Source organism: Capricornis sumatraensis, chromosome 4 (assembly GCF_032405125.1).
Source record: "Capricornis sumatraensis isolate serow.1 chromosome 4, serow.2, whole genome shotgun sequence".
Lineage (NCBI taxonomy): Eukaryota > Metazoa > Chordata > Mammalia > Artiodactyla > Bovidae > Capricornis > Capricornis sumatraensis.
In genome coordinates, this window is record NC_091072.1 from 41,956,905 (window position 1) to 41,981,248 (window position 24,344).

Below are 24,344 nucleotides of genomic sequence, written 5' to 3' on the forward strand. Positions count from 1 at the left end.
TGGAGTTCAATTCAGCTAAGCCTTCATGATTCATTTATTGGAAATCTCAGTTTTTAAAAGAAACACAAGCCATATGAAGACCTCCCCATTAAGCCCAGGTGTAGAACCATTTTACTACAATTCACATTTTCATGTAATTGGCATAAGTTTAGCTAATTATGTAGATGCTGTATTTCTGTTTTTTCATGCCTTTTGTTGATTTTCTGGTTGAGTATATAGATGCTATAGTTCATACAATATGAACTACATAAGTACATAAATTTTTAATGCCATGCTCTATTATTATTATTATAGATATTCAGAGTGAAAATTTGCTTTAGAAGTAGAAATCTCTTTCAAAACTGAATTAAATTTCATCCTATTAAAGGATATATAACCCTTAGTGCAAGCCACTATTTTATATACTGATATTCTGTGGATCTTTATTTGGGAGGATTTGAAGAAGTCTATGGAGAAAACATGTTCTATAATTACATTTATTTAGAATACACTGTATTACATTATTTTTTTAAGTTTCTTTATTCTCTGAGCCTTTAATCCCTGAAATACAATGGAGACCTACAAGAGAGAGTTGGAGGATGTGGTATTTGTTAGTGTTAGTAGACCAGACACCTATTAATAACCTACAGAAAAGTGTTGTGCAGAACACTCATCATGCAAACTCATGTGTCTTTTGAAATTCTTCTTATGTACAAAATCTGTGCATCTTTGTGTAAAGCTTCTTTACTGAGTAATGTGCTTTTGCTTTTAATGAATATTGAATAAAAATTTGGAAAGAGAAGTAATAAAATCATATCTCTTTTAAAAAATTACAGTGAGACTCATAAATGATCTCCTGGCTTTTTTTCTAAAGATTTATTTTTAAATTATTTTAGTAATATGTACTTATTTATCATAGAAGTATTACTATGGATATTTACTAAGAGCTGTTGTTGCCAAGTTATGTCTTGGCATGTCAGCTAAGTCATGTCTGGCTCTTTGCAACCTCATGGACTACAGCACGCCAGGCTTCCCTGTACTTTGCTATCTCCTGAAGTTTGCTCAAAACTCATGTCCATTGAGTCGATGAAGCCATCCAACCATCTCCTCTGTTGACCCTTTTCCTCCTGCCCTCAATCTTCTCCATCATCAGGGTCTTTTTCAGTGAGTCAGCTCTTCACATCAGGTGGCCAAAGTATTGGAGCTTCAGCTTCAGCACCAGTTTTCCAATGAATATTCAGGGTTGATTTCCTTTAGGATTGACTGGGTTGATCTCTTTCCTTAATAGATAATTAACTTTTAATACTAATATAATGCTATATTAAATTAATTCTCACTTGGAAATGAGTATGTAATCATGTGACCACTTGCTTGAGTAAAGAATGAAGTTTCTTTCGGAGATGTGAAATTTAGTCCAATGGACAAGATTGAAAAGGTACAATAGGATTTGCTTATGTCTTTTTCCTGAAGCCCAGAGAAATCTCAGCAACAACAGAGCACAGTTAGATTCTTTAGTTGCTCAAATAGTAAACTCAAGATTGATCGCTTGCAAAATACTAGTTCCATGGAAGCACCATTGTGTTGCCTAGGTGATGGCCACAACAGGCTGTGATTCTGGTGCTTCAATTCTCTAATTCCTCTTCTCTATTGTAAAGAGTTGTGGGTTATGGGTGTGACACTCCTGGCATCCTAGCTAGCAGCTTTGTGTCCTCAGGTCCGTTCTGCATTCCACTGCTGAGCTGGTCTTCTTTCAGGGAGATGCGCTTGCTTTCTGCCTCGCCTGCTGATCTTTGCCGCTAATGAGAGTGGGAACTGAGAGAATCTTCCTCAGTGGCTCTGACTCAGCATTTCCTGCTCTCTTCCCATTGAAAAACCTACTTTTTTGATACTTATTGAGAACTCTCCTTCAAGTAAAATTCTCCTACTCAAAACACTAACAATTATAATGGCAATGATGACAGGCATGATAAGCCAGCCTTCATGCAGTGGGATTAAGATAGAACTGAAATGGAGGGTCTGCAAGGGCCAGTATGACAGTTAAGTAAGTTCTCTGGAAACATAGCCACTGAAAATATGCCAAACATGGTGGATATGATTAAGTTTAGCTTTTTAAAATATATCACTGAAAATGCAGGACAATAAGGGATCCTCAGAGTCACCAAAGTAATGTGAGATGCAGAAAGGCCATGAGATTAAGGGGTTGGCTTTGTCCTGGGAGCAGACCCAGGTTAGATCTCTGGGTCAGGAAAATCCCCTGGAGAAAGGAATGGCAACCCACTCCAGTGCTCTTGTTTGGAGAATTCCATGGACAGAGGAGCCTGGTAGGCTATAGTCCATGGGGTTGCAAAAAGTTGAACACGACTGGGTGACTTTCTCACTTTACTTTCCCCTGAAAGCATCTGCCAGTAGGACCCTAGTGAGACTGAATTTCATTTCTGAGAGTCTGTGGGCTGAAAAGATAGGAAGAAACATCTGAGAGCTTTCCAATACTGGAAATATAATCAGATCATATTGTGAAATGTTAGGACATCAAAGATGGATGATCTTAAAGTCATTCCAGACTGTGAGATTAAGTAGGAAAACTGGAAAGCAGAAAATTGTAATACATTAACAGCATTGAGGGGGAAATGAGAACAGAAAGATCTATTGATCCTACAGTTATCGGGTTAGTAAAAACATTCTTTAGATTAAAGGAGAATTTAAAATATTTTTAAAGAACTAAAGGTGTTTTTGGACAAAACAGTTTAAGAGGGTTTGGGTCATCTTAGCTGGTTGTCACAGAGAAGGCATCAACCGAAAGAGAATATATCCTATCTTATTTTCTCCAAGTTTCCTTGAGACTGGGGCTCGCAGATTATTTAAATTGTGGCATATATTTTCATTAAAATATTGTTGAGAAAATCAAAGGGAAATGAGTGTGTGTGCATAGCATCATATAAATCCTTAATATTTTCCATAATTGGTTGAATTTTCATCAGGATTTTTCTAGCATCTGTTCAAAGGAAACATAATCAAGATGCAGGTTATTGAATATATTCTCGAGAGGAAAAAAAAAATGTTCACATGTGGACAAGTAACTCATTATGCCGATCAAAGAGTGTAGGGATCACGTCTCCAGTCAGTAATGTGATGTTGTCTCTTTGTTCTAGCATCCATCGCATCCACCTGCAACGATCCGGGTATGCCTCAAAATGGTACCCGCTACGGGGACAGCAGAGAACCTGGGGACACCATCACCTTCCAGTGTGACCCCGGGTACCAGCTCCAAGGGCAAGCTAAAATCACCTGTGTGCAGCTGAATAACCGATTCTTTTGGCAACCAGACCCTCCTATATGCATAGGTATTATGCAATGGAATATAGCAGTTTTAAATTGGGGAAGGAGTGCCTGTTATCATTAAAATTGCTCTATAAAATGTATTGTTCTTCAGAAGTATTTCTCAAGAGTTTCTTGCATACCCTCAGGTTTTCTGAGATTACATTGAAATTTTATTATAAACCTTTAAAATTTATTTTATTAGGTGAAATAAAGGAAGTAGTTTACTTAATGTACAGTAATTGACATTTACCTAAAATTTCCTATCCTTAACAAATCTTATAAAAATACAGATCAATCAAGTTACTCTAATTTAAAATTTTGGGTGGCTGAAAATTCATAACCCTACCATTGTTGTTCTTATTTTTAATATAGAAATGTGCCCTTAAGCAAAGCCTACTCAATAAAGAATATGTTCTCTTTTTAGATAATTTTTCTGTAATAGCAGTACATTTTTAATAGAATCCTAAAACCTAGAAATTATACTGCTTATGTCAATATATGGATAAAAAGAAAGACTTCTTTCTGAAATTTACTAGAATTTTGTGGTTTGACCTTATTAAGAAGAAAACAAATGGTGTTGCAGACCTTAATCTGAACAACCAACATCCAAGATACGTGCTTGTGCGTGCTCAGTCACTCAGTCGTGTCCAGCTCTTTGTGACCCCATGGACTGTAGCCTGCCAGGCTCCCCTGTCCCTGGGGTTCTCCAGGCAAGAATACTGGAGTGGGTTGCCTTTCCCTCCTCCAGGGGATCTTCCCTATCCAGAGACTGAACCTGTGTCTACTGCGTTAGCAGGCAGATTCTTTACCACTGAGCCACCTGGGAAGTCCCCTATTCTATCACAAATATGGTTTTAAGGAAAGACACATTTTTTTATAAACAGTAATTATTCATTCAGTTAAATTGTCCATTCAGTTAAATATTTTGCCATAAATAACTATTTATGGTAGCCCATCTTAATTTTTTTTAAAAACCTTTATTATTTTAATGAACTGTCACAGGGTAATTTGTACTTCCTTATAATCTGTCTTAAAAATATAAAATTGAATTAATCTGCAAAGATAGGAAGTGATAATGAAGCGATATGCACACAGTTAATGGCCCATTTTGCATCGGGTGACCTTGAGGGAATTTTGTGACTTAAAATGATTTCTATTGCCATAATGCACAGTAGTGAAAAAATTCCCAGTGGTCCCATGGCGCTATAATGTGCAGCTCTTAACTTGTTGCAGAGTGCTTGCAGGAGTCTGGAGATAGATGGGATTGACAGCTCTGCTTACTAGCATGTGCAGGCCTGTCAGAGAGCTACCGTGCTTATTTAATGTTCTGTGCCGCATTTTCATTCCACGACTTCTGTGAGCACTGTCATGCATTTCATCTCAAGCTGAGTCATCAGGAGATGCGCCAGATTTCTTCGTGTGCCTTTTTTAAAGTGGGGTAATTACCTTAAGTGCAACCAACATGTTAAACCATTGGTCTGTTTTTAAATCAGGAAAGGCATCTTTTTTCCTCAATTTGCGTGAGTTTAAGCTTATGGAGGAGTATATAAAGAAGCAATACAATTACCAGTTAATCTCTTGAAGATAATTTCTTGGTTTACATTCATTTGAACAATTCATTATAAAATTTGACCACCTTCCCAACTAATCTATGGTCTTTTTTGGGTTTGCCTCTTAGTTATCTAACTTTGATCAGTGACTAGGTAAACCAGTTCTCAGCAATGAAAACAGATAACACTTCATCTTTCTTGAGTATCTGCTCCATGGATAAGCTAACATCACTCCCAGGCAATAGAATATCAATTGTATTGGCAACAAAAACCACCCACACACATAGATATTATGTAGCACAAAAATGGAAAGCACATATTTGGGAATAAATGAGTATCTTTTTATCCCACTGTGAACATTTTTCCCTCAGAAAAGAGACTATGCTTTTGTAAGACAGTGGTCCACCTTAGTGGTGGTCATGCTTTGGTGCTCATCTAAGTTCTGTTCTGCTGAAACAAGACATTTTTTACTTTTTTTTTTGCTTCTTCCTTATTAAAACATTGCATGTTTTTGTATAAGTTTTATAAGCTACAGTTAAGAAAAAAGATGAAAAAACACTGTCACCTTTTTACCTAAGGGCAACTGCTATTCACATAAACATGCATATGTAAGTGTTATAGTTATTTTATGTATATATTACCTATTTTTAAAATATTTTTAAATGATAGCACCCTGAATGATTATTTTGTAAACTATGCTTTTTATTTACCAGTACAGGATGAGTATCTTTTACTGTCCTTATCTTTTTACTAATTAACATTTCTGCCTACAGAGTTGCTCTCTGGATCAATAATGACCAATGTTGATCCTGCTAATCCCTCCTCAGTGCAGAGTTAGGTGTTTCAGCCTTTTCCCTCTCACAGAAATTGTTGAAATGAACACTGCTGCAGAACACATCCATGATTTTTTATGAATGACATAGTTGTACAAACTTATCTATTTCTAGAGTTTGGAAAACTTTTCCAGAAAGATTGCCCAATTTAATCATCATCAGCCATCGTATTATTGTTTATTTTCCCCAACTCAGAAAAATAGTGCTATATATGGTATTTGTTAATCTCATAATACGAGCAGGACATGAAGATTCTTTGGTGATTAAATTGGCATATTAAATTAGTAGTGAGATTGAACTGTTTTTAATTTCATAGTCTCATTGGCCGCTTGAATTTGCTCTTTCCTATTGAGAGGCCAACATTTTCCCATTTTATTCTTAGTGTATTTTTCCCTCCTATTTGCTGTTCTCTCTCTCTCATGCTTTCATGAAATCTCTCAGCTGCTCCCCTGTTCGTATGTTACTCCTGTTTTCACCAGCTTGTCACTGACTGCTCACCCTTCTTATGGTTTGCTTGGATGCCACACTCTTCATTTCACAAAGGACTCCTATGATGGAGGCACCCCTGGAACTGGGACCAGAGGACTCTCACTACTTCCTGATTCTGAATAAAGTGTCTCTCGACCATGTCCACAGTTTCAGATTTCTCAAGTAGCCCACAATACCTTTTGTCCAAGTTCAAGTTCTAAAGAGCTCTGCAAAGCAAAAATACATTCTAAGTTTGCAGACAATCGGTGGCACCATCCTGCCCTGGTCTACAGGGTAACTGTTTTGACACTGTTTATCCCATTTAGTGGTGTGAACATTGAAATGTTTTGGTGCAGAAGTAGCGATGTGTCTAGTTAAAGAATGCTGCTGCACATCTTAGTGGATGAACTCGTTATCCCGTGTGTCGGGAGTGACCCTGAGGATTTCGAACAAGGGCCTGTTGGTTGATATGGGTTTGAGGATTTATCTTTATGTCCATTCCCCCTGGAGAATTTCTAGAGTGTCTGAATTGCATTTGATACTAAATCTAATCCTATCCAAAATATTGTGCAAGTTTGCTAATGAAAACCTGATGAGACTAAAATGAAGAGTCCCCCATCAGAAGAGAGAACAAACCCAGCAAGATGGTCCTGCTTAATTCCACAAGTCTTTAAATAACCTCATTTGAAGATGCCCCCTGGGACTGGTGTGACTAAGACAGGATCTTCCCTTTGTTTCTTATAAATTGATATTTGGGTCTCATCCTGAACTCTTCCTGCTGGTGGCTCCCTTGTACACGGTGCCCTGAATCTGCCAAGTTTGTTCTTTTCAAGCCTGCATGGAGCAGCATTGCCTGAGACCCTCAGGTGCCTCCCTCCCCACCTCAGCACCACCTCCTCTGTTTGTTCAGGCTCAGGTGTACCACGCTGTCAGCGTCCACTTGATTCTGGGGAGGTGGCCTCTTGTCCTGCGAGAGCCACTCTGTGGTTGCCGTTCAGTCACTAAGTCCTGTCTGATTCTTTGCACTTAGCTGATTGTTTCCACACCATTTATTAAAATAAAACTACATGCTAGGGGAAATGTGATTGAAATCATTTTTGAGAAAATTATATCGAATTGCTCTTGAGAGTACATCTTTAAGAATTTATTATAAATATTTCCTGTGATATTATTCAGAGTTTGCCTTTGATGAAACTAAAGTTATAACTAAATATCTTGGGATTCGTTAGATTTTGTCTTATGGAAAGTTAAGTTTTCAGTATGTTAAATGGATATTTAAAGACACATTCATCTCAGAAGATTACAAAGTGTACATCTTCATCTTGTTTTCAAAAAAAGTCCCTGTGTATTTATGTGGGAATTATCAGTAATTAGCATATTCCCTTCTCTACTTGTTTGTTCCCCTGAATATGTACATAATCAATGAAGTAAAATAAGGTATACAGTTTAGAGGGAACAGTACAATTTAATCAGGGTGATTTTTTTTTTCTTTTAGAACAACTTGGTGACAATTCACAGTATTCCATATGAAAACCTTTAACCTAGTAGTTTTTATCTATCTAAAATTAGCGTGTGTGTCAATTTTGCATTGTTTTAATAACTTCCACAGCATAGAAGCTTTAACAGAAGTCTTATCTACTAAATGTAAATACCCCCCAAATTTTCAGGCTGAAGAATGAAGACCGTCTTGCCTGTTGGCAATGATCAACCACATAATCGTTGACTTACGTAAACACTTGTGATTAAAGATTGCAGAAAACATTAAATTTATTACTATCATCTAAAATGCTTCTTCCTGATAAAAACATACTAAGCACTGTGACAAAATTATATTTTTAGGGGTTTTAACTTTCTGCCAAGCCTCAGATATCACCTAAATCTTACTTGTTAAGTTTTGTCATTTTGAAATCTGGGCACAATACCCGAAGCCCTGCATATAGCAGAGGACTGTGAGAAATCTATGAAATAACAAATCTTCATTTATTCAGCATATATTTCCTGCATACTTATTATGATCAAAAACTCCTAGGCTTAGGGTTACAAAAGTGAACAGGAGGTGAATGATCAATTATACCATTTGAAGCAAACTTCCTAGAGTAAGTGAGCAATGACTTCTTTGTAAACCACAAGAAATGACCAAAGAATTGACATGGCCATGAACTGATATCAATGGAGATATTTTACCCTCTCCAAGTTTCTTTTTTTTTTCTCCTTATATTTATAGTGTACTTGACAGAAGTGTGGGGTATTTGGGTAACCTATCCAGTTTAATTGGGTAAAGTTTGCAAGTATAAGATGCACATTTCATTTGCCAGCATTGATAATCCTCCTTAAAAATGAAGTGGGATGGTATATAAAATTTGGTAATGATCACATTAAAAATGTGCAGATCTCCTGGGTCAGCTTAATAACGCCACGTGCAGCCTCTGACGAGCTCCCACTGACCGCGTCCCTCTCTCCCCGTGGCAGCGGCGTGCGGAGGAAACCTGACCGGGCCCGCGGGGGTCATCCTGTCCCCCAACTACCCACAGCCCTACCCGCCTGGGAAGGAGTGCGACTGGAGGGTGAGGGTGAACCCGGACTTCGTCATTGCCCTGATATTCAAAAGGTACCGTGCTTTGTGGACTCCCTCCTTGTAGCAAGACTTTAAATGTCACACCTGGAGATGAATGCACTCATCCTTTCAGAGGGCCTTCAATTTCACATCTGGTGAAGCCCGAGGTCTTGTACCTAAAAGGGATAGCATCCGGCTGCAGGATGACAAACATGGAAATCGGTTGTTTTGCTTTTCAACATTCTACTTGAATTAGGATACACATGATGTGGTAGGAATTACTTTTAAATACTATCTTGCACACATTTTTGCAATGTGTTCTACATGAGAGGGCTTAATTAATAGAATATTCAAGAAAATAAAGGAGTGATTTAGATATACTTGTGGCTTCCCAGGTGGCTCAGTGGTAAAGAATCTGCCTGCCAGTGCAAGAGAGGAGGGTTCAGTCTCTGGGTCAGGAAGAAGTCCTGGAGGAGGAAATAGCAGCCCATTCCAGGATTCTTGCCTGGAAAATCCCATGGACAAAAGGAGCCTGGTGGGCTATAGTCCACGAGGTCACAAAGAGTCAGACACAACTGAGCGGCTGACACACGGATATACTTGGTGTAATTTCTCATCAGTGCCTCATATTTCCCTTAGTGCATGGATACTAATCCATTTCCAAGGACGTCCTGTCTGATGTCCCCAAGGTGGTGTTGTTATTAATAATCATTAAAATACTCAAGACTTGCTAGAACTCTGAAAACACAAATTCCCCAAATTTCAATGCTATAAAGTTTCAATTAATAAACATTAGTCCTTTTTAAAAAATGGTAACTTCTTTCTGCTAAATTAAACGGTAAAAGTTCAAATCATAATATGCTTATATTACAAATATAAATTCTATAGAACTATCACATTATTAATATCTGGCATACAATAATTGCATCTTTCCAAATCCCAAGATATTTTCCAAGTTTACATTTTGATTTTTGAACTAAATAAAGTGATAAAAGAAAAATGGTTCTATATGCTGTCCTATTGGTCTCAGCTCTTCAAGGCAGAGTGGTCTAATTATATTTATTTATCTGTCAATTGAACACGTTTCTCTCATTGAGATGTTTATATCAGTATTCCAGGGCTGGTTGTGCTCATCTTCCTCTGCTTTCTCTTCTTGATGAGATCTGACTCAGGGTAAATTTAAGCCTCTGTGACTCTGAATTTTAAGTAGTTTGATAAGCCATCACTTCCTGAGTTTACTCAAGCTGCTATAAATTTACCAAATGACGAGTACTTTATTATGCCACTTGGCTGTTACACAAAGGCTGTGAACATTTGCTAGGTTATGTTTTTGAGTATCCTTATGATTTTTGTTAATGCTAAATTCTAATGGAGCCTTTCTCAGAATCAGGAGACACCTCTGCTGCCAGGGGATTAAAAGTAAATTAACAATTAAAAGCATTCTAGAGGGCACAGAACCCTTTTTGTAGGCGTTTCCTGCTTCGAGTCACAGAGAGTGACTCATTATCAAGTTTCCCACAGCACGAGTCATCTGACAATATATAAGGCAGTTTTATATTATGCAAGTAGTTTTTCACTTAATGTTGTGCACCTCCCTGGAAGAAGGTTGACCTAGAAAATCTCCAAGTTTTCTTCTGATTCTAAGATTTTGGAATCCTTCACTGGCTGGGTGTCCCAGAAACTTGCATGTCTGGGACATCTTCTAAGAAATGGGCAGCTTGTGTGTGCTCGGGTGCGACATTTTTCTGGGACCTCAGCTCCTAGATTTACTGAGTAGAGAGAGGGAGGAAGCCAGGGTACCAGCTGGGAGCAGAGATGCTCAAGGACTTTGGCAAAGAGGCTGCTATTGGCACCAGCTGCCCAGGACACACTTTTAAAGAGTGAGACTGCAGTCAGCTGGGGGGTGGGGGGAACCTGGAGGAGACAGAAACAAAGGGGACAGTGACAAAGAATGACAGGGCCTAGAGCACACGCACGCGCACTTCAAGGCTCGTCCTGTACTCGGGAGTCTTGGGGGAGGAGTGTTTTATCAAAACTTCTGTAGACTTTGGGGCGGATGCCACTCACATATTGGAACCCAAATTGAATTTGGTTTAAAAGCGTAGCCAGACTTACGCCTACCTGTTCTCGGAGTGTGTAGGTCTGTGCATCTGGTGTAGATAGATATAAGACAGGATTTAACCAAAGGCACCATCACTACTTACAGGAATCATTTCAGACCTCAGGGCATACGTGATGGGCATCCAAAGCAGAGGGCAGGTAGAATGTACTTGTTTGTGCCCAACCGAATTTCCATCATTCAGAATAATCTATCATAATGATTAGTTCTGCCAGTTACAGGGGTGTCGCGTGATCAGAATCTAAAAACACCCTTGTAAACTATTCTAACTGAAACTGTTATTACCATCACGTTCTGCTGGGTCACTGCGATTCCTTTTGGCCTCTTTATTCACTCTGCAATCATTCCAATCTTTTACTTCCTCTTCGTTTCCAACTTCAGGGAACTTATCAGATAAGCAGGCTCTGAAACCTTTAACAAACTCCTTGAGTAAATGTGCTCACGTGGGAGTGGGGGCACCCTGATGGGGAGTAGGGCGGAGAAGTGCAGATGCAGGTAGCACACTCATGTGGGGTCCATGGCCATCTCCCATGTTGCACCCTTCAGAACCCAGGGGCAGCTTTGGGAGGGACCTAGGCTTCATGCTTTATTACTTGAATCTCCAGATAAATTTGAGCTACTTAAACAACAGTATGTGTTTCTGATAATATCTAAAAATGCCTGACTCTCTCCATCCTTGTATATCTAAATATGTCGCCAAAGGAAAGGAAAGAGAGTGGAAGCTGCCTGGACTGGTCCACGTTAAGGACCCTAAAGTATCTGACTTAGAGGTGCCAGGACAGAGGAGGGCCAGGCAAAATGGGCTACAGCTGAGCCTCTGTCTGCTGTATTTGCTATTCTGACCCCACTCTTAGATGCCTGAACCAAGTTCAGTCTTTCACTTCAGAGTGGACGTATGTTTCAAGTTCCTAGATTATTGTCATCCTTATTGCCGTAAATGGCAGAGACATTTCAAACCATATTCCACTTGAGAGCTTTGGACTTTAATTGTCAGACACGGGAAATTATTAGGGTGTTCACATTATGAGAGAGACAGAGAAATACAGAGGGTGGGAACGGGAGAGAGGAAGAAGGAGGGAGAAGGGAGAGAAAATTGGAACATTCAGCCATGGTGAAATGACGTGAGATTTGACTTCCACACTTTGTACCATTGTAAGGACTGCAAATATTGGCCGAATTACCTAAGCAAGCAGAGGCAATTACAATTTTAAAAGTAAAGAACCAAAAATATTTTTGAACTTTAAGAATCATCAGCAACACCAAGGATTAACAGCAGGCACACTCTTTACCATCTGAGCCACCAGGTAAGCCCAAACACCAAGGATATATATTACTAAACTAAAAATATTTTCACATAAAAATCAAATATCAGTGGAAATGCATCATTTCTGAACCACCTTCCTTTAAACTGCATTCATTAGAAATATCACAGTTACAGGGAAGAGACACTGTATCTATAATATCTTCAAATCATACTGTATTGAAGATAATGGTTGTTATGTAAAATACTACTAATATTTGTTATAATTGATGTCTGTTGTATTTATTGCCATTTTGATTATTATTGTATTTAGGTTTTGGATCATCCTGCTTTTTAAAAGTTAAAATACAAAGGCAAATACAATCGCTGTATGCTCTCAGAGACTTGATAGTTGGGAAGAAGAGAGACACACAGGAGATACGGAAACTCATCAATATTCTTTCCTTTCAGTTTCAACATGGAGCCCAGCTATGATTTCCTGCACATCTATGAAGGAGAGGACTCCAACAGCCCTCTCATTGGAAGTTTCCAGGGTTCTCAAGCCCCAGAAAGAATTGAGAGCAGCGGAAATAGTCTTTTTCTGGCGTTTCGAAGCGATGCTTCTGTGGGCTTGTCGGGGTTTGCCATTGAATTTAAAGGTACGGTGATCAGCTTAACTGGCAAGGAAAGTAATTTGTATCAGAATTGCTTTCATTGTAAACATTTATTTATAAAATCTTGCCTATCTCTTTAATGCATAAAATTCTGACATCTTTCTCACCTGTCTAGGGAGGAGGTTCCAATCTCTCCAGAGGAGAAGAAATTTCCAACATGCATTTCTACCTTAGCCAAAAGAAAAGAAAGTAGGGGAGGAAGTTTTGTTTTTGTTTTTTCTCCAGACTCATGGCCACTTAAAGATAAATTATGATTGGTGCTGGTGGTAAAGAACCTGCCTGTCAATCCAGGAGACATAAGAGATGAGGGTTCAATCCCTGGGTCAGGAAGATCCCCTGGAGGAGGAAATGACAACCCACTCCAGTATTCTTGCCTGGAGAATCCCATGGACAGAGAAACCTGCAGATGGGGGCTACAGTCCATGGGGTCTCAAAGAATCAGACACAACTTAAGTGACTTAGCACATGCAATGAATAATTGAAGTAATTAAGGACTATTTTAAGATTATTTTACTATCTTGTTTCTCTAGGATGACTCTATATAAGTACATCAACCAGCTTAGTTTTATCTCAGTATTTTTCAAAATGTAAAATATTGATTGCCCTTTCCCTGTCCTTTCACCTATGGTGTTGGTTTGATGGGGCATAAGTACTGATCCCAGGGCTTTCCAGGTGGCATTAGTGGTAAAGAATCCTACCTGCCAGCGCAGGAAACACAAGGAACATGGGTTTGATCCCTGGGTCGGGAAAATACCAGGAGGAGGGAATGGTAACAGAGGAGCCTGGTAACAGTCCACAGAGTTGCAGAGTCAGACATGACTGAGCGATTGAGCACACAGGGACACACGCACACACAAGCACTGATTCTGCTCACATCTTTCTGCTTTGGTCACATGATGAGTGTTGCCCACTTCTCTGGGGTCTATCACCCACTGTCACCAGCATCCAGAGAAAACACACAGAAAACTCACAAGCAAAAACCACCCCAACCTAAGCATTTTGCCCTCGGGGTAATGAAAATAAATATATATATATTTTCAAATTTATTTCTCATGTTAACAAGGAAAACACAGGGCACCTTACAAAGAATTAGAGAAAAGGACTTACCAACTTATAGCTGACAATAGTCCTGCTGCTGCTGCTAAGTCACTTCAGTCGTGTCCGACTCTGTGCGACCCCATAGATGCAGCCCAAAAGGCTCCCCCATCCCTGGGATTCTCCAGGCAAGAACACTGGAGTGGGTTGCCATTTCCTTCTCCAATGCGGGGAAAGTGAAAAGTGAAAGTGAAGTCGCTCAGTCGTGTCTGAGGGCTTTATAAAAATAGTGAATATGTATATGTATGCATATGTTTGTTTAAGTGTGTCAGTTAGTTATTAGTTACCAGAATTATAAAATAAAACTTAGACTGTTTCAACTCTTGTTAACCTTTTAACGAACTTGCATTTATTGATATGATTTTTAAGTAGAAAATTAATTTACTTCTTCCAAAACACTAACATCTACAAATTTTCTGATCTTTATTACAGTTTACAATTTTATCACTTAAAAATAGAATCTTTATTGTGCCCATTTTTGCATGAAATGTTCCCTAGTATCTCTAATTTTCTTGAAGAGATCTCTAGTCTTTCCCATTCTGTTGTTTTCCTCTATTTCTTTGCGCTGATCACTGAAGAAGGCTTTCTTATCTCTCCTTGCTATTCTTTGGAACTCTGCATTCAAATGGGTATATCTTTCCTTTTCTCTTTTGCTTTTTGCTTCTCTTCTTTTCAGGGGCTATTTGTAAGGCCTCCTCAGACAGCCATATTGCTTTTTTGCATTTCTTGTTCTTAGGGATGGTCTTGATCCCTGTCTCCTGTACGATGTCATGAACCTCCCTCCATACTTCATTAGGTACTCTGTCTATCAGATCTAGTCCCTTAAATATATTTCTCATATCCACTATATAATCATAAGGGATTTGATTTAGGTCATACCTTAATGGTCTAGTGGTTTTCTCTACTTTTTTCAATTTAAGTCTGAATTTGGCAATGAGGAGTTTATGATCTGAGCCACAGTCAGCTCCCGGTCTTGTTTTTGCTGACTGTTTAGAGCTTCTCCATCTTTGGCTGCAAAGACTATAATCAGTCTGATTTCAGTGTCAACCATCTGGTGATGTCCATGTGTAGAGTCTTGTGCTGTTGGAAGAGGGTGCTTGCTATGACCAGTGTGTTCTCTTGGCAAAACTCTATTAGCCTTTGCACTGCTTCAGTCTGTACTCCAAGGCTAAATTTGCCTGTTACTCCAGGTGTTTCTTGACTTTCTACTTTTGCATTCCAGTCTCCTATAATGAAAAGGACATCTTTTTTGGGTGTTAGTTCTAAAAGGTCCTGTAGGTCTTCATAGAACCATTCAACTTCAGTTTCTTCAGCATTACTGGTCGGGGCCTAGACTTGGATTACTGTGATATTGGATGATTTGCCTTGGAAACGAACTGAGATAATTCTGTAATTTTTGAGATTGCATCCAAGTACTACATTTCGCAGTCTTGTTGACTATGATGGCTACTCCATTTCTTCTAAGGGATTATTGCCCACAAGAGTAGATATAATGGTCATCTGAGCCAGATAATCATGATGGTGTGATCACTCACCTAGAGCCAGACATCCTGGAATATGAAGTCAAATGGGCCTTAGGAAGCATCACTACGAACAAAGCTAGTGGAGGTGATGGAATTCCAGTTGAGCTATTTCAAACCCTGAAAGATGATGCTGTGAAAGTGCTACACTTGATATGCCAGCAAGTTTGGAAAACTCAGCAGTGGCCACAGGACTGGAAAAGGTCATTTTTCATTCCAATCCCAAGGAAAGGCAATGCCAAAGAATGCTCAAACTACCACATGATTGCACTCATCTCACATACTAGTAAAGTAATGCTCAAAATTCTCCAAGCCAGGCTTCAGCAATACATGAACCGTGAACTTCCAGATCTTCAAGCTGGTTTTAGAAAAGGCAGAGGAACCAGAGATCAAATTGCCAACATCTGCTGGATCATGGAAAAAGCAAGAGATTTCCAGAAAACCATCTATTTCTGCTTTATTGACTATGCCAAAGCCTTTGACTGTGTGGATCACAATAAACTGTGGAAAATTTTGAAAGAGATGGGAATACCAGACCACCTGACTTGCCTCTTGAGAAACCTATATGCAGGTCAGGAAGCAACAGTTAGAACTGGACATGGAACAACAGACTGGTTCCAAATAGGAAAAGGAGGACGTCAAGGCTATATATTGTCACCCTGCTTATTTAACTTCTATGCAGAGTACATCATGAGAAATGCTGGACTGGAAGAAACACAAGCTGGAATCAAGATTGCTGGGAGAAATATCAATAACCTCAGATATGCAGATGACACCACCCTTATGGCAGAAAGTGAAAAGGAAATAAAAAGCCTCTTGATGAAAGTGAAAGAGGAGAGTGAAAAAGTTGGCTTAAAGCTCAACATTCAGAAAATTAAGATCATGGCATCTGGTCCCATCACTTCATGGGAAATAGATGGGGAAATAGTGGAAACAGTGTCAGAGTTTATTTTGGGGGGCTCCAAAATCACTGCAGATGGTGATTGCAGCCATGAAATTAAAAGACACTTACTCCTTGTAAGGAAAGTTATGAACCTAGATAGCATATTCAAAAGCAGAGATATTACTTTGCCAACAAAGGTCCATCTAGTCAAGGCTATGGTTTTTCCAGTGGTCATGTATGGATGTGAGAGTTGGACTGTGAAGAAAGCTGAGAGCTGAAGAACTGATGCTTTTGAACTGTGGTGTTGGAGAAGACTCTTGAGAGTCCCTTGGACTGCAAGGAGATCCAACCAGTCCATTCTGAAGGAGATCAGCCCTGGGTATTCTTTGGAAGGAATGATGCTAAAGCTGAAACTCCAGTACTATGGCCACCTCATGCAAAGAGTTGACTGATTGGAAAAGACTGATGCTGGGAGGGGTTGGGGGCAGGAGGAAAAGGGGACAACAGAGGATGAGATTGCTGGATGGCATCACCGACTCAGTGGACATGAGTGTGAATGAAATCCAGGAGTTGGTGATGGACAGGGATCCTTGCGTACTACAGTTCATGGGGTCACAAAAAGTTGGACACAACTAAGCAACTGAACTGAACTGAGCTAAATTCACCCATTCCAGTCCATTTTAGTTCGCTGAGTCCTAAAATGTCAACGTTCACTCTTGCCGTCTCCTGTTTGACCAACTTCCAATTTGCCTTGATTCATGGACCTAACATTCCAAGTTCTTATGCAATATTGTTGTTTATAGCATTGGACTTTACTTTTATCACCAATCACATTCACAACTGGGTGTTGTTTTTGTTTTGTCTGTGTCTCTTCATTCTTTCTGGAGTTATTTCTCCACTGATCTCCAGTAGCATATTGGGCCCCTACCAGTCTGGGGAGTTTGTATTTCAGTGTCCTATCTTTTTGCCTTTTCATACTGTTCATGAGGCATGTGTTTGAGTAAACTCCAAGAGTTGGTGATGAACCGGGAGGCCTGGTGTGCTGTAGTCCATGGGGTCGCGAAGAATTGTGCACTATTGAGCAACTGAACTGAACTGAAGTGTAATCTAAAAAATAATATAAATTAATGTATAAGCAAAGCAGAAACAGCCTCACAGACATAGGAAACAAACTGGTGGTTACCGAATGGGAAAAGGAACGGAGAGAGACCAACTAGGGGTACAGGATTAGCTAACTACTACTTCCCTGGTGGCTCAGAGAGTAAAGAATCTGCCTGCAGTACAGGAGACCTGGGTTCAGTTCCTGGGTTGGGAAGATCCCCTGGAGAAGGAAATGACAACCCACTCCAGTATTGTTGCCTGGAAAATCCCATGGACAGAGGAGCCTGTCAGGCTACTGTACATGCGGTCACAAAGAGTTGGACAAGACTGAGCGACTAACACACACACGTATAAAGTAGATAAGCAGCAAGGACATTTTTTGCACCACAGGGAATTATAGCCACTATTTTGTTGCTGTTCAGCTGCTAAGTGGTATCTGACTCTGCCACTCCATGGATTGCAGCACAGCAGACTCCTCTGTCCTTCACTATCTCCAGGAGTTCGCTCAAACTCATGTCCGTTTAGTTGATGATGCCATCCAACCATCCCATCCTCTGTTGTTCACAGCACAGGAAATTGAAGCCATTATTTTGTAATAACTTATGATGGAATTCAATCTGCAAAAATAGTGAATCACCATACTGTTGGTACACCTGAAACTAATATAATATTGTAACTCAACTGTACTTCAAGGGAAAAAAAAAAAAAAGATTATGCATTTGTCATTGGTCAGGGAAGCAGAGAGCAGACATGGCGGTTGGACTTGACCCGAAGGAGCCTCGGGGCAGTCCTGCCAGTGACCCCAGAGACCCCGCAGAGTCCATCGACATGGCTCTAGGGCAAGAGTTCTGGGAAGCGTCCTTAAGCAGAACTGACAGGAACTGTGTAATGAAGTCATCTCCTTAGAAATTGTGACAAATTGTAAGCAGAAAAAGTACCGTGATTTATCACGAAACATCCTGAACTGACAACTGAGTAAATGGAACCAAAAGATTCGATGCAGTTCATTTGGAGAAATGAAGAAAAACTGGCCTCAAAGCTCTCCATTAGCAACATGGAGCAGAAAATTGAGGGTGTGTTATTTAACCAAACATACCCTAAACCAACAGACATTTATAACAAAAAATTATCAAAAAGGCTGACCAGGCATGAGAAATGCATTTTTTCTCTGTTATTTTATAGGAGAAAAATGTATACCCTAGACCAGTGCTTGTATTTATTAGATGCTGGGTATGTTCTCCTGGAAGGAAGCTGATGGAAAGATTATTCCGGTGACCACAGTTTTGCTTATTTGTCGCTTATTTGATTAAAATAAATGGATCTATGCTCTCTATGGGATTTGAGGAAGCTACAAAGAATTATCAGAATGTCCCCTACTCCTTGAACAAATCAGTTTTTAATGAAGTGATTAGAGAGCATGGGTCCCAACAGAGTTCACAGCTCTTGCTGCAAGACTCTAACCAAAGCAAAATAGAAGACCTAGAGGGGTTTCCAAAATGTATACATATGATATATTATGTATGATAATTGAAATATTATGCATTGCATATGATATGTATGATGTATGATAATGTTTAATATGTTATATATGCTAATATAGTACATACGGCATATGATGCATATGGTAATGTTTAATATGTGTGATAATATAGTATACATGGTATATGATACACATGATAATGAGGTATGATATGTGATAATTGTTATATTATCTATGATATATATGATTATATAGCACATATGATACTCATGATAACATAATATTTATATATTTATGTTGTGCTTTTAACAAAAGTATGTAAATAATATATTCTAATAGTTGATTATAATAGATTGGGAAACATTGCCAAAGAGATCTCTGTTTGGCTGATGTTGACACAGAGACAATTAAAACTATGCTGAGAAGTATTGAATAAATGCAGCCAAAAACAGGCCTCTTCTCTGTCCTCCAAAACTTTACAAAGTTTGTGCCTTGTCCCTCTTCTGCTGCATGTAAACCATTCCTCAGAGGATGCAAGATGCAGTTTTCAGAGCTCATTTCATCTTTACTCTTTCCCAGCTCCCTTGCCACAGTCTCCCAGGAGCATCCTCTAATACCACTGTGTGGATTTACTCACTGGCAGTGAGTTTGCCAGGTGGCACAGTGATCAAGAACCCTCCTGCCAATGCAGGAGATGCAAGAGAGGGGAGTCTCTTTGATCCTAGAGTCAGGAAGTTCCCCTGGAGAAGGAAATGGCAACCCACTCCATCGTTCTTGCCTGGAGAATTCCATGGACAGAGGAGCCTGGTGGGCTGCAGTCCATGGGGTTGCAAGGAGTCAGACGTGACTGAATACACATACACAGTAGGCAGATACTCAGTGAGGGAAAATGTTTAAAAGGGAACATAATCCATATTGATCACAACTCCCCATAAAGGTAAAATGAAGCTTTGCATTTATACTCTCCAGAAATCCTTTATTTGTGTGCTTAGCCCTCGGGGAAAGATTGTCAAAAAATGAAAGGAGCTGAAACATATATTTATTTTATGCACTCAAGTTATCCTTGAGCCTATATCTGTATTATTAATGATAACCCCATTCCACACACACACTCACACATATTCATAACAAACAGCATTTTCTTAACTGCAACCCCCCCAAAAAAGAAAAGAAAAACATTTCAGTATAACATCTATATCGATCACTTGAAAAGCTATAAAATTCCATTCCAAAGGTTTCTGATGTTACAAGGGGCTTTGCTGATGGAGTGAACAAAGTTGAAAAGCACAAACAGAAAGCAATTCAAATGGTGGAATTATATGCAACAGAAGGATATATAGATACATGATTTAGAGATATTTGGAAGGTCTGCTAAAATAGAATATTTACAATATTTAAAGCTACCAAGACACAAGCTACAAAACACAGCTACAAGACTGTGTGAGAGAAAGAAGACACCTTTGTACTTATATTTGGAAGAAGAAAGGTTTTTAGCCTTGGAAGAAAAGCTATGAAATACCTACCTAGAAAGTGTATTAAAAAGCAGAGACATCATTTTGCTAGGTTCATCTAGTCAAAGCTATGATTTTTCCAGTAGTCATGTATAGACGTGAGAGTTAGACCATAAAGCAGGCTGAGTGCTGAAGAATTGATGTTTTGGAGTCATGGTGCTGGAGGAGACTCTTGAGAGTCCCCTGGACAGCAAGGAGATCAAACCAGTCAGTTCTAAAAGAAATCAACCCTGAATATTCACTGAAAGGACTGATGCTGAAGCTGAAGCTCCAAAACTTTGGCCACCTGATGTGAAGAGCCAACACACTGGAAGAAAACCCTGATGCTGGGAAAGATTGAGGGCCAGAGGAGAAGGGGATGGCAAAGGATGAGATGGTTGAATGGCATCACTGACTCAATGGACAGGAATTTGAGCAAACTCCAGGAAATGGTGAAGGATAAGGAAACCTGAAATGCTGCAGTCCATGGGGTCGCAAAGAGTCTGACATGACTGAGTGACTAAACAACAAGGTTTTTAGCAAATGTGTCCTTTAGTGGTCCTATAACTGGACAGGACTTCTCAGGGCATTTTTGTGAAAATTATTTAGCCTATCTTGAGCTTCGTATTCTCAAAATGTAAAACAGTGTCCAGATCATCCTCATGTCGCAGAAGTGGGTGAACATTTGAATGAAACATGCAAGATATCCAGCTCAATGCCTGATACATGATCCACCCTCACTTCCTTGCAACAGGTACTGCAATTAGCATGGAACTGTCTTGGGTAATTATTACATTCCAGGCACAAGGCCTGGCCCTTATGGATCAGGAAACATGTTTTCCAGCTAAGTTTAGCATCATTGATTCACTGAGGGTAGTACAAGATCAGAACTTCCTTCCTTGATCGTCTTCCCAGCATAAAATATCACCCTTAACTCACATGAATTAAGCCCACTTCCTTTTGAGGAGCCAGTTCTCGCATCTCTTCCTAAAATGTGGTGTGATTTCATTTTACTATGAATAAAATATAAAAGTCAGGAAATCAACCACAACAGGAATTCTGCAGTTTATTGTCACTTGAAAAATGAGGAATGTAATTTTATCAAAGGAGTTTTTTCTGTTTTTCTATGATAATCATTGACTTGAACATTAACAACTTGGCCATGAGTCAATCAATTTCTTTTTGAGCATTTTTCATTTGCTGGAGACTTAAAGAAATAAAATCCCTGCTCTCATGGAGTTTGCATTCATTTATCCCACAGAGAAACCACGGGAAGCCTGTTTTGACCCTGGAAACATAATGAATGGGACGAGGATTGGGACCGACTTCAAGCTCGGCTCAACTGTCACGTACCAGTGTGACTCTGGCTACAAGATCGCTGACCCATCTTCCATCACGTGTGTAATTGGAGGAGACGGAAAGCCTGCATGGAACCGGGTCTTGCCCTCCTGCAATGGTACGTACCGACGTGTGGGGCCATAGCTGTCTTCAGGAATAACTTGCCTCTGGAACTTGGGCCCTCATTTGGGAAAGGGTCTGCACATCAGTCCTCTACCCCTATTAGTGGGGTGACCCTGCAGAGCAATGTGGGATAAGGATTTGGACTTCCTTGACTGTTTAATTTAATTTACTCAGGTTTCTGGGAGAAGAGTATTTTTCTTTTTTTTTCTTAAAAATATAAATATATATATTTTAATTGGAGATTAATTACTTTACAATATTGTATTGGTTTTGCCATACATCAACATGAATCCGCCATGGGTATACACATGTTCCCCATCCTGAACCCCCCTCCCTCCTCCCTCCCCATACCATCCCTCTGGGTCGTCCCAGTGCACCAGCCCCAAGCATCTAGTATCATGCATCGAACCTGGACTGGCAATTTGCTTCATATATGATATTATACATGTTTCAATGCCATTCTCCCAAATCATCCCACCTCTCCCTCTCCCACAGAGTCCAAAAGACTGTTCTTTCACTTAGATAGTTGGTCATTTCTAACTGTGAAAACTGTGCATTGTATTAAATTCAAACATGCTTTGAACTTATGAGGGATCACAATAAATTCTCTAGTCACAGACTCAATAAAAAAAAAAAAAAGAGGTCACATTTAGGCAATAGATAAATAATCTAATTTTAAATTAGAGGTTTTTTCCATATCTGAAGACCCATCAAACAGTTTCTGTTAACTAGTCATCGTATCTGTGTGCATAAAACATCAAAGAATGATTTTCCTTATTTCTTTAAATTTAAATGAAACTTAAGAATTCCAAATCATTAAGCAGAAATGACCTTTCCCATAGTTTATTTTGGATATCTTATGAAGAACAGTGCATTTGTGCTGAATTAATGTCTGTGAATTACTCAGATCACCAATTAAGCTAAGTGAATGTTGCTATATTTTAAACATCTCTGTAGTTTGTATATTAAAGAACATATTTTGGACTAGTTTATTTTAAAGGCATGATGTAATTTTTCTTTCTGTTGCCTGCAGTTCTTGTTCATTGAGGTTTCCTACTGAATTAGAACAGAAATGGAAACACCCTCAAGTCTCTTGCATGAGTCAAAATGGCTTCTGTTTATGTTGTTTTTGGTTTACATATATTCCAATTAACCAAATGGATGAGTTAGTTTCTTGTTACCATCTGCAGTGAATGCTGTTGCTTGTCCTTATTCATTTAGAAAATGGTCTGTTTAATATATTAATTACCAAAGAGCAAGAGTATATTTATTTTCCTATTATTATCATACTAATATAAAAGAATTTCCAGTATAAGAAAAGCTATTCCTATTTCTCAGATTAACACAGTAACATGGACAGAATAATTATTACTAATTAAATGAGAATTCTCTATCTATTTTTCTCAATTACACCAATGTTTGGTTGCTTTGAAGTGTATCATGCAGGTTTGGTGCTTATCTTCAAATCTGGGGAAGAATGTATAAGCACAGTATAATTTATCAAGGTAGCAGAGAACCTAAAACTCCACGTCTGTTTTCTTTCATTTCATCCTTTTTAGTTTTCATTGTTTCCTATTATCATAAAGTAATATTCTTTCATCCTATTTGTGAACAAAGTAAATCTTTGCAGAAATACTGGAAGATTCCTTCTATCACTTAATGTATCACTTAATTTTTTAAGAAATCAACCACACAAGTTCAATCATGTTATTTCTGAAATATATATACATATATATATGTATATATATTTCAGACTGGTGGGCTGCAGTCCACAGGGTCTCAAAAAGTCCAATATGACTGAGGAACTAAGCACAACAGTTACAGTTGAACAAATATATCAGAAGATATGATTCCTGATTGATAAGATCTCTGTGTGATCATTTGGCCATCCAAATGTTAGCCCAGTAAAGATTTATTTCCACTTATCGTTTATGCTTGTTTAAAATTCAAAATAGCTTAACTTTTTCTTACAGAAAATGGATATTTGTAAAAAGATCTGCTTGAATTTTATATGTCTAAAATAAAGTAAATTTCTGTCCTTCATTTGTACTTATCTTTAAAAATTTGAACTTTGTTTAAGAAAATTTATATGTATAAATATAAATGTATACATATATATACGTATTTTGGAAATAATGTGGTGGAATTTGTATGGTTGACTTTTTAAAAATTAAGTGATCCATTTCAACTGGTAGAAGTCTTCCAGCCTTTCACTGAAAACCTTGAGCTTTGAAGTTTAGGATAGAGAATTTCCTCCATGTAAAAGTAAAAACATTTTTTTCTACTTAAGATTGTTAAAAAAAAGAAGTCATAGCAATTGTTTTAGGGTGATAAAATTGCTCTGAGTTAAGACATTAGCATGAAGGCTGCTCTTAGCTCAGTTAAGTGAAATCTCTACTAGTGTGAAGCTGTCAGGTGTCTAAGCTGTCCTCGTTGACTTTCTAGAGCTTGACTTTTCTTTCCAGGCGCATAGAGCAGGCCCTGGGAAATCTGCGCAGTCATCAGTGAGGCACTTTGACGCCAGCATCAACATCTGAGGAGTTTTATTCATCCTGGCCATCCATTAGGACTTAACAGTG

General features: G+C 38.8%; 1 protein-coding gene across 1 annotated transcript in view; it reads left to right on the plus strand.

Annotated features, from left to right (window-relative positions):
• The window catches only part of CSMD1 (CUB and Sushi multiple domains 1), a 1,675,023-nt gene that overhangs the window by 1,412,136 nt on the left and 238,543 nt on the right, over window positions 1-24,344 (plus strand). The window contains exons 27-30 of the mRNA XM_068971399.1: window positions 3,129-3,320; window positions 8,618-8,756; window positions 12,533-12,720; window positions 21,566-21,760. Of these exons, the coding sequence (XP_068827500.1) occupies window positions 3,129-3,320; window positions 8,618-8,756; window positions 12,533-12,720; window positions 21,566-21,760 (714 nt within the window). The remainder of the gene's footprint in view (window positions 1-3,128; window positions 3,321-8,617; window positions 8,757-12,532; window positions 12,721-21,565; window positions 21,761-24,344) is intronic.